At 36.7% G+C, this 11,535-nt stretch overlaps 1 protein-coding gene across 1 annotated transcript in view; it reads left to right on the forward strand.

Moving 5' to 3' along the window:
• piezo2 (piezo-type mechanosensitive ion channel component 2) overlaps positions 1 to 11,535 on the forward strand; it is a 149,959-nt gene that overhangs the window by 116,801 nt on the left and 21,623 nt on the right. Inside the window, exons 32-36 of the mRNA XM_015391514.1 lie at positions 405 to 529; positions 2,675 to 2,743; positions 6,162 to 6,265; positions 6,945 to 7,043; positions 9,246 to 9,374. Of these exons, the coding sequence (XP_015247000.1) occupies positions 405 to 529; positions 2,675 to 2,743; positions 6,162 to 6,265; positions 6,945 to 7,043; positions 9,246 to 9,374 (526 nt within the window). The remainder of the gene's footprint in view (positions 1 to 404; positions 530 to 2,674; positions 2,744 to 6,161; positions 6,266 to 6,944; positions 7,044 to 9,245; positions 9,375 to 11,535) is intronic.

Below are 11,535 nucleotides of genomic sequence, written 5' to 3' on the forward strand. Positions count from 1 at the left end.
TATCTAGAAAGTATTACTTTTGCTCTATTTTAGGGATTTTCTGACACTAATCTGCCATTTAGCAACATGTCTTTGTCTCATTCAGTGTATTTGGTGAACATTATTAAGTATAACTCAGTCTATAATTAAGTAAACATGATTGTTGTGGTTTAAAAGCATCTCTTCATGGTTTCCTGGAAGGCAGCTATTAGTATACCATTCCACCTAAAAGCAGTGTGTTTCCACTACTTACAGTTTTCTCAGGAGTTCCTCATGAGCACTGTTCATATCCACTCACCTTCGCTAATGAGCACTCCACTGTACTATAACATGCTCTTATTTCCATGTTGAAGTCTGGAGATGTTTATGGACAATGTGCTGTGATGTTCCTCTGCATCTTTTCACCGCCTCTCTGATCTAATCAGGATGGACCGCATTAAGGTGAGGCAGCAAAAGTTTAAGAGGGGCAAGGAGAAGATGCTCTGCCTGGCCCAGGAGTCCGCCGACGGACAGACGCACGTCCGGCCTGAGGAGGAAGATGATGATGATGGTATGATGAAGCCTGCCCCAGCTTCCCCCTATGGAGCCTGTAATGAGGCTAAAATGATGCTGATGATCTTACAATGCAACCACAGCAGTTTGCAAAAGAATTCACTACCCTCGAACTTTTAAACCAACTATTTTTCGACTATGATGTGTGAAGAAAAGGAGGCTTGTTTTCTTTTTTCAATTTTAAATAGATTCAATTTAAAAATGCTGACTAGCATTTGTATTCTGCCACCTTTACTCTGATACCAGTAAATAAAGTCCAGTGTAATAGAACCATCTCATTGTTAAACAGTGCTTTGGTATATGTTAATTAAGTCTGGATTCATTTAGATGTAAATTCACAGATTGTGTGAATAAATAAAAAAAAACTTAAGGGAACCAAGGAACAGAGCAGACAGGTTTAAAGCAGAGTTAGTTTAATTGTATTTACCAGAACTAGGCAGCCAAAAACTGATTGTAAAGGTTGCTGACCTGCTGTGTCCTAAAAGCAGCTGAAAAGCCCTGGTAGCTCTATAAGAGCTGCAGAAATCTACAGCTCAGGTGGGAGAATCTATTAACAGGTAGACTACTAGTCCTCATCTCTACAAATCTTGGCCCATTTTTCCAAAGAACCTCAAGACTAAAAGCAGCTCATAGTGATAAAGTTTTAGACCAATTTTTGTATTATTGAATTCAGCATTGTTTCTTAGAATTAACCTAAGTAATATAAAATGCATTAAAAAGGCACTGTAGACTTTAAGAGAGCTCTTCAAAATGGTAGTGCTTAGCGCTTGTCTGCAGCAAAGCAGATGGTGGAAACGGAGAGATATTATTAGTGGATCTACATCTAAAAAGTAAAATGAATGAGCACAAACAGCCAAACAATTACTGTATTAATATGGAGATAATCCTTATCATTTCTGTAGGGAGAGATTAGTTTCAGCAGCTGGATCGATTAAGGCAAACCGATTATCACATAATTTCATTGAGGGAAAACATCATCATATAGAGGAATTTAAACACTGATATAGATTGTAAAAAGCTCTCATTGATGAGTAATTTAAGAGAACTGTGAAAAGTTGCAGAAAATAAACATACATAAACACTTAGTTCAATATTATGCAACCTGTAGAGACTTTATAGAATGAAGATATTTAGCATTCAGAAATTTGCTTCTCAGTTTCCAGGCTTGTGCGTAAAACCAGAATCTGCTTTAAGTCTGTATCCTTGCACTGTGATCCAGGACCCTTTTACAATTTTTACGCTGCTCTATTCTCCTCCCCTGCTCTGTGGACAGAGGTACTTCTCCTCTGTCCTCTGACATAACATAAAACAACACTGTGTAAGTTTAAAAAGATGAGTTTTTGGTGCATATTGATGCTTCATGCAGGCTGTCCTTCTCCAACGCTCTCCTATAAATAACTTGAGCGGGTCTAGTCTGTCGCTTAATTGTCATTTGACCTAGAGGTCCCCTAAACATGTGAGATAACTAAGCTAATAGGTATTGTTAGACAACAAAATGGATATAACACTTGCCATATCAGACATATTTTTTGTTCTTGCATATAGGATTTAATCTAGAGGGCTGATTTTTGTCTTGCCTTTATAAGAAACTGTATGACCTCTTAGTCTGTTCGAAGTGGCCTGCTTTGAAAGTGCATAACACAGAGGGGGACTGTTTAGTTTTGCAACAGTACATTGTTGCCAATTACTTTCAGGAGCGCTAAACCTGGAAGCTACAGGTTTTGCGCCTCTAGTGGCTAAAGGTTACACTGCTGCTTTAATTCTAGCTCTTTGGTTATGAAGACTGGATCAAAATTTCCATCTAGCAGTGTGCAAAAAACGTAAAAGACAGTTGATTTATGGGGTTTTAATCCAAATAGATAGTACATTTTTTAAATCTTTATTTATGTAAGAACATGCACACTTTTTTATCGCTCTTCCTTTCACTTAATAGTTGCTTTTTGCGTGGGTCTATCACCTTAAATCTCCCTAGAATCCCCCTGAATTTTTTGCTTCTCAGAGAAAAATTGTTAAAATTCAAGGGGTATGAAACAATTGCAAACTGCTATAAGTTGCATACTGATACAAGTCTAGTTTGTGGACTTTTGATTTTTATTTTCATTTAACTTTTATATGTTGCACTGATTTATTTGTGAAATTTTAGGAGCACAGCGAGCGAAAGCCAAGACCAAAAAAAAGCAGTGGTGGAGGCCGTGGGTTGACCATGCTTCCAGTAGGTTGACCCCCAAAATCTTGTTTTTCTCTTCCTCCACTTTCACTGGCCTCTTTTGTCCTTGACCAGAACGCTGAGGATTCCCATACTGTCCCCGGGCTCTGAAAGCAGCATCACACAGCTTTCCTCATCCCTCCAGTCATTAATCCTTTTTCTGTCTCTATTTAAGGCCCATGTTTGCTACCTGAAGGTCTCAGGTACAATCTGTGCAATGAGGCCTGGTTTCCTTAAATAGGTACAATGAAGTAAAGAAAATATTATTAATAGCTGGAGGTTTGTTGTTGTTTAAAATTAACTGACTGATCTCGCCTGAAAAGCCCGCAGTAGAGAATCGCTCTCATTTTAAGGCAAAGACATGAAACGGACCCGCCTTTATACTTAGAACTAGAATAAAGGAAGATGGGTTTGCCTCTGCTTTGCCTGCAGACATGATCACCAAACAGGTGTGAACAAAACACATGGTTAAGGGATAAAAAAACTACTTCAAAACAAGTTACATGGCAGCACTTTTCCTGGGTTTTCCCACTGATTGCCTGTTTGGTTCAAACTCATGTCTCATGTCATCGTCCGCCCCCACATGACATTTCACAAATTATTTCATCTGTTTGTCATTTGGTGTTTCATCTCTATTTCCCAGCATCCTCCCTCATTTCCTGCCCAATGCGGTTCTGTTCAAGGACATAAGTCAGCCTTGTCTATCCCATTGCTTCTGACACTCAGCTGCTGCAGTCTGGAATTCCTTCATATAGCTTACAAGAAGTGTTCATTCAGAAATTATAGACATTCTTCCTTTATATACTTACTTCATATTAACTTTTTTTATAATGGGTTTTGTTTGCATATGTTCGTGAGAAGTTATTCATCTTTCACTCTTGGTGTTTTCACGTTTTTACCAGGTTTAAAATCATTTAAATGTTACCTTAGGTGCACCAAAACATAGATCCAAACATTTCTTTATTTATATAAATTTTTTTAAATAGCTACAAAAGAAATTTTTGGAAAAGATAACAAAAATAAATGGCATGTAGCATCAATAAATCTGAGTAGTTTGTCTTTTTGTACCACTTTATTAATCTCTGTCAAAATCAATGCTCAACATAAAATTTGTGTTGCATCTAAGTTACAATATTAAACAATAGATTTGTGTAATTTTAGTTTTGTTATCTTATTGTTATTTCGTTTAATTTTGTTTAATTCCTACAGTTTTTTGTCTTTTTGTTTAACCACATTTTATTGTTATTCTGATTCCTAAACTTTTTTTTTTTACATTTAAAGATCTAAACTATTTCATGTCTTTAATAACTTATTCACCATACTACTTGGATAATGCTATTCCTCAGCAACAAAGTTAACATCCTTTTTATCTGTTTAGTAAAATTCAGTTTTATTTATATAGTGGCAATTCACATCTAACATCATCTAAAACAAACTAGAGACTATTTAACCAAAGCATATAAGCAGACTGGTTGAGCTTTTTAACAAAACTCAGCTGACAGCATCCAGTTATTAACTTTGTAGGATTCACTCCTGAATGGGTATGTAGTAGCATGAACTTGAATTGCATCATCAACTTTGCAACAATCCCTGATGCACATAGAGCATGCATGCAGCAACAGTGGAGAGGAAAATCTCCCTTTTTAGAGGAAGAAACCTCCAGCAGAAGCGATCTCAGTTAGAGTTGCCTTCTGCTGAGGCTGACTGGCGTTCAAAGAGATAGAAGCAGAAATACTAAGGAACAAGAAGCACTGATTGATAAATACTTCTATGTTAGAAAATGTTAAGTAATTAGCTCCACAGGTGGCTTGGTCTAGAAAAGGACCGTGACAGCAAAAAAGCTCTGAGCCAGTTTTTATGTCAAAAAAGGATGAGAGCACACACAGTTAGTCAGGCACAACTCTTTCTTATATAATGGAAGATGTAGATGCATCGGACCAGCTGAATCCATCCTCCTCCAGGAGGGTGTCACAGCTACACAGTGCAACAGGTCAGATGAAGCTACTGTGATGAGAAAAAGCTGAGAGAAAATCAAGTAAGGGCTTGAACTAACAAATACTCCAGAATTCGAGAACAGAAGTAGAATGAAGCAGAATGATGAAAAGTGGGCCCTATGTCCTCCAGCAGTTTAAGCCTATGGCAGCATAACTATGGAGGTAGCTCAGGATAATCTGGGTTACTTTTACTTTAAGTTTATCAAAAAGGAACATTTTAAGTGTGGCTTTAAAAGTAGACAGCATGTTTGCCTCATGGACTAAAGCTGGTAAATTGTTCCACAAAAGAGGATCCTGGTAACTAAAAGATCTGCCTCCCAGTCTGCTTATAGAAATTCTAGGAACCACTAGTAAACCTATAACTTTGGAGCAAGGTGGTATTTTAGCTTGAATAGGAGAAATAAAATTACTGTTTCTTTATCTGAACTCTGGTTGTGGCATTTTGCCTCAGCTTAAGGATTTTTTTGATTTTTTTTTTTTTAGACTTGCTGAATGTGAAAAAAGATAGTAAATCTTCCTCCTCTATTTCATTAGGCTATTCAGTTGTTTTACAGAACATTTGATCATCCATTTTATTCTAGTTCCCTATTTAATCTATAATAGTTATGCATGTGCACATATGTTTTGGATGTATGTGTTTTGTTTGATGGTTATGTATTCTAAGGAAATTTTTCAACATGTATAGCACTATACCAAATCATCACTACTCCATGCTGGAGTAATAAAATATGATGATGTTCTCTATAGACAAACGGTTCGAGTCTTATGGTTCATTCAGATCCAACTTTGCTAACATTATTTTTCTGCTCTGCACTTTTAACACAGGAGAGAGTTTCCTATGGCGCCTGTTTCAAATAACCCATCCTTGTTCAGCCTCTTTTCGTAATTGCTGTCAGGAATTTTACCAGAGCCATGCCCAGTCTAAAGTGGACCTATTTGGTTTATTTTTAAGGTTTATCTAAACATTGCAAAGGCTTGTCTAAAATTTAGAGGGATCTCATGTTTATTTAAATTACAATTTTGTTGATAGATTTAAAAAAAAAAAAATCTTAATAAGTTACAAAAATGTGGGATATCTTGTGATTTTATTTAACAAATGAGCTGAGATTTAATTGATTTTAGCACCTGGTAAAAACAAATGATCTTTATTATTTCCTCACTGAGGAAATGTAAAAGTTAATTTAGAGTGAACTTTGTTTCATAGAGTGACTTAACATGTTCCTATCCAGCTAAGTGTGTTTAACTGTATTTGAATAGAATTTATATTTTATTTTTAAATCATATATGTTGCCCTGAAGTGTTTCTACTTCCCTACCTCCTGTCTCCATCTACTGTCTCCGCAATTCTGAATTTAATGTTTTTTCATTAAAAGAAGTGATGTTTGACAGGTTCTCGATTCATGTAAAGCATTTTCTCTTCTGCCCTGTTAGTGGTTAGAAGTGGAGATTATTACCTGTTTGAAACTGATAGTGAGGAAGAAGAGGAGGAGGAGGAGAAAAAAGATGAAGACCCACCAAAGAAGTCGGCTTTTCAGGTATATCGTTATTTCTTTGGGTCCAAGGTTATATTTTTTTTATAAGCTCTTTTTTTTTATCTGTTAGTTCATAATTGGAATACGTGGAATCAAACAAATGTATACTCCGTAGGAAACAAGTTTCTTCAAAGGCTTATTGTAGCAACTGAATAAAGCTTAAAATATGAGGCATATGAAAAAAACAATCAGGATGGAGCTTCCCATACACTGCTATTGAAGCTGTTCTTTTTAGATTTTATATCATGTTGGAGCCAAACCCTTCAATTAAGAATCTAAGATGGTTGACAACCATGTTATCATCAATCTGCAGAATGTCTGACCTTTTCTTCAACCCACCACCAAAACGCTGCCACTTATTTAAGCACACAGAAGTTTTTTCTTCTTTTTTTTTTGCTTTGTCACTGACACATCTTCATTTTCTCACTATCAAACATTAAACCTCATTTCTATTCTGTTTCACCGTATATGTTATGTGTTTCTAACCCTTTTTTTAATCGAATTCTCTTCAAAAATCTTTGAAATAATTCTTAGATTCACTGTTTAAGTAATCAATGCTAACATTTATTTCTCACTAATGAATCTTGTTATTTTTTTTACAGTCTCATCATGAAGTTAATTTTGTCCTTTATCCTACTTTCTAACTCTTATTAAACCTTGTCCCTCTTTCTTCTGCCTTTAGCGAGCGATTGGGAAGTTTGTCTCAGCTGTTCTGGCTTTGCCTAAGTCTATCATTAGGCTGCCTAAAACTGTGTTGCAGTATGTAGTCAAGGCAGGAAAGGTACTCACCATACTCACCTGACACTGCTTGCTTTGCTGTGGGAATGCCTACCAGATATTTTAACAGGTAGCCTCATGGTTTCCCGATGTTTGCAGCTCATACCTGATGTAAACGTCTTTAAAACAGTCAAAAAAAATCTATATCTATATAGCAAACAAAGGAAATATGAACAGGAGCGGGAATGTTTTTGTGCTGCATGCTGCTACTTTTGCATGAAGTGTTTTGCATGTGTAGAAAGTTATTTTCTGCATGTTTTCCATTGCTCTGTAGAACTGTCAGATAGTGTTACTGTAAGACACTATAGTCAACTATTTATCAATGCATGGATATAATATCTGCACATCTTGAATCCTAACAAACATGTTTTTGAATATAAGTTCCTCTTTGCTTTGTCTAAACATCTAATAAGTTTGAAAGCATACTTAGAAACTGCATGCATTCTAATTTTAGATTGCTAAAAAATTGATTCTGTTCAGACGATTGAAAATACCGATGGCAGGAAGACCAGTAAACATTTTAATGATATTTTAAGGAAAAATGTCTCATAATGTGCCCATAAATAGTTGGTTTATTTATCAAGTGAACAAACTTTGATGTTTACGACCAGAAATAGAATTTATTTTGCTAACCAGAAAAACAAAAGCCTTCACCTTCATCTGCCTCTGGAAAGATGTTAAAGGTATTGTGAAAGATTTTCGCAAATTTTTTCGCGAATGTTACAAATTATGTTTGTGAAATTTCAACATTGTCCAGACCTGCTTACAGATGTGCAGCTGACAGATGTGCAGCTTACAGTGACAGTTTCCTCGTCGCTACCTGAGCCGCCATTCAATCCTCCTTCATTCCCGTCCTGACTCACCTGGACATTTCCTGTATTATGTGATTTTCCTGTTTTCTTTTCTAACTGGCTCATTTCTGCCTGCGATAAAAATAAACAGTTTATTTTTTTAGTGTGAATATTCAAATGAATTTAGAATTTTGAAAAGCACTACTTTAGGAGGTATAGGTTGATATTAACAAATGTGAAAGTGGCAGACAAACAAGAAGATGAGACCAACGTTATGAGTCTCACTTTCAAGTGTGAACTGGGTAAGAGAAGAGGTAAATCCAATTTCCACAGCTTTTCAATAAATACAGGAAATAATAAACTCATAGCAGCCTTACAGTAGTACATATTAACTAGAAAACTTAAGGAGAAGCAGCAAATCAAAAGTATACAAAATTGGGTAAAGTTACGGTACCTTCCAGCAAGCAGGAGGACATCCAAAGAGTTTTAACTGTTGGCGCTGTTGCTTCTGGAAGATTATGAGAGATTAAGTCACGTGATGCCTTATGTTGCTTTTGATTGATTTATAGTGTGTGGTGACTTATGTGGTTAGTTAGATTTAGACACAAAGCGTTGATGGACTGGTCTGGGATCGGTTATCTCAGTCAGTCAATCAGAGTTACTCAAACTATGGCAAGTCATATTGAATGATTATTGAAGGAGGAAATATGCATGAGAAATGTAATGTGTGGCATAGCGTGTGAAAATGAGTCAAAATGCGTGAAAAATGCACTCAATGCATGAACCTTGGCAGCCCTGCATTAACGTTATGTGAAAAAATATATATATATATAATGTTTTTTGTGTTGTTAAGGTTTGACAATCTAGAAGAGCCAGCATAGCTATGTTGCTGAGTTTGCAAGCTTATGTTAATAGTGTAAGAATTAAACCAAATAATGATAATAAAAAAAACATGACTCATAACAAAGGGATACCTAGCTACACATATTTAGTCATATGTGTTATTTACCACCTTCATTGTCAGAAGCCATAAGGGCTCAACAGTCTAACGCTACATACATACAGAGCTGCATCAGAGATACATTTATGAATCTTGTTCTGTGTATCTGTGAGTCACATATGGGTATCTGTATATATTAAGACCTTTTTAGCATCAATGTAATTTTCTCCTATATTTAAAGAAACAGGAAACAAAGATTACTAATTAGAAGAACCAAGACACACTAATTGGAGTAAAAAGGTTTTGGAAAAATATATTAATATATTTTACAGAAGCTGTTGGAGTTTACATTTACCCAAGCAGGCAAGCTTCTGCTGTTCGTCCGCTTCTCGTCAATTCACATCAAAATCTTATTTTTACTGGTATAATGTGCGGAAAATGTCCTCATTAAGTGTCTATGCTCCATTTTCTGCAGTTTCTTTACCAGGCCTGGATCACTGACCCCAAAGCTGCTCTAAAGGCACGAGCCAAAGACAAACGCAAGTTTTGGAAGAAGTACACAAAGAGAGTGAGAAACAGGAAAAGCAAGAAAGATAGTAAGAAAGTTGACAAGTGTGATATTATGTGATTTTAATGCATTTAAGCTGTTATTTTTTTCTTCTTTGACATACTCTAAAGATTTTTGGGATGATATTTTTACATTAATTTCTTATGGTGATGAGCACTGGCAGAGAAACCTTGGACAAGTGGTCCTTTGGACCAAATTCTTTTTTTACCTTTAAAAGCTTTACATTAAAATTATTTTTAGAATCGAGTCATTGCAGTTTTAGATTTAGTGATATTGAATTAGGTACTGTTCTCAAACTTGTTGCCCCAGGGCCATAAGTTGGTCTGGCTCACTCAGTATACGACATGATGATATTTTTTCTGTTTAATGTTTTCATTCAGTACCCAAACAAAAAAAAGGGAGAGAAACAACAACAAAAAATGCTGGCCCTTGGTCCCCCTAGAAAATTCAGTCTAGAACCACCAATGCCCAAGACAATATGCCATAAACCACACATGTCTTATTTACTCTAGCCCTCTGAAACCAATCCATGCCCAGCTTGGTTCTTTTGACCATTTACGCCTCTTATCGATGCTCTACGATACTACAGCTCTCAAGGCAGGAATTACGCAAACAAAATGCTGGTGCCCATAACTTCAGGAACTTATATGCCTGGATTACGTTCTACGCCCAAATTTCAATGAGAGCCTTGGTCTAGGAATCATCGCAGGTCGCACCACGTTCTTTTGAGGTGAAAAGATCTGTGAATTGCAACATGAGTCAGCTAACTGTAAATACAAGATGACACTGTGTGCTCATGTGGCTCTTTGTTTACAGAGAACCAACTGCGGTTGTGTCTGGCACGGTCTGGTTCAGTTGTGTTCCTATTTACACTCAACAGTTGCTCGGACTGTTCTCGGCACGGTTTCAAAAGGGTAGTGTATAGTGATTTTATGAGATGAGGCGTGCGGAGCAGTGGAGGGGGCGTTTCCCTGAAGCGCATATCAAGGCTTGCTTCATTTAGGGGAAGGGCCAAAATTGATGACATCTGAAGCCTCGCTACCACCACACCACGTGACCGCTTCAATAAGTAGTTCAGTTTGCCTGGAACTTCGACAGGCATTTAAACAACCTGAGTACTCAGTCAAGTTGTGGGAGTTTGTAGGAGAGTTGTGGTCAGTAGGACAGAGTTTGGATGTATTCTAAGAATAGATTGGCTGGAATAACAACCAATCTAGTAGATTAAAACAATTTTGGTCAGAGCAAACAATATAAGGAACAGAATCTGAACAAGCCACTGGTTTCAGTTGTGTTATTGATATTTTGTGGGGTTGCTTTCAAAGGATGAGACAGTATTGTAAGTGGTGTCTTCTGTACAACATTGCCCTTCAATCCAAAAGTTGTGGTTTCAAGCCTTGGCATAAGCTTTTTAAATGTTTTGTGCTACTTAACCAGTGTAACCAGTGTCAAAAGTAACCAATTTGTACTGGTTAGTCCTTTTATCAACATAGATTGTGTAAAAACACTACTTAGATTGGTCGTTTTAACCAAAAGATTGGTTGAACACATAACGTCCAACCAGATTTAAACCAAAAACTATGATACCTTTCAATTTAAATGGAGAAAAAAAAACAACAAGAAAAACAATTGCAAAAAATCACCGATTATAACTGTAGTTCTGCAGTCCACCAGTAGGTGGTGTCATGTTCACATGAAGCTTCATGAACTGTGGGGATCATTGAAGCAATATACCCGAATGGTTCAATGCCTCATGAGGCTTCATCTCACCATCACTAGGTAGCTATGGTCACAGTAGGAGTTTAAGTCATAGCCAAAGGGCTAGCTTATGTACTAGGTGGTCTGATAGAAACACATGTCTACAGAAAGAGACAGAATAAAAAAAGCAATAATTTAGCTGGCAAGAGGGTCAGCCAGGATTTATAGGAAACAGGACCAAAAGCCAATCAGGTTTCTCTGCAATGAGTCGACTTCTCAGGAAACTGAGGAGTAACATTAGGCCTCCTTGGATAATCTTCTTGAATTTTTGCTTAGGATCGAAGAATGGTCAATTTAGTTCAAAAGACTTTGTATGAAATTCAGAACTTCGGAAATCTGCAGATGATTGGTTAAGACACATTTCATGCCTGAGAACTTCTTCTTTGAAGAAATGATAAAAGTGGAGTTCCAAATGTTGCCATCACTTGCAAACACAAGCCAC

This window comes from Cyprinodon variegatus, unplaced genomic scaffold, assembly GCF_000732505.1.
Source record: "Cyprinodon variegatus isolate N-32 unplaced genomic scaffold, C_variegatus-1.0 Scaffold545, whole genome shotgun sequence".
Taxonomy (NCBI): domain Eukaryota; kingdom Metazoa; phylum Chordata; class Actinopteri; order Cyprinodontiformes; family Cyprinodontidae; genus Cyprinodon; species Cyprinodon variegatus.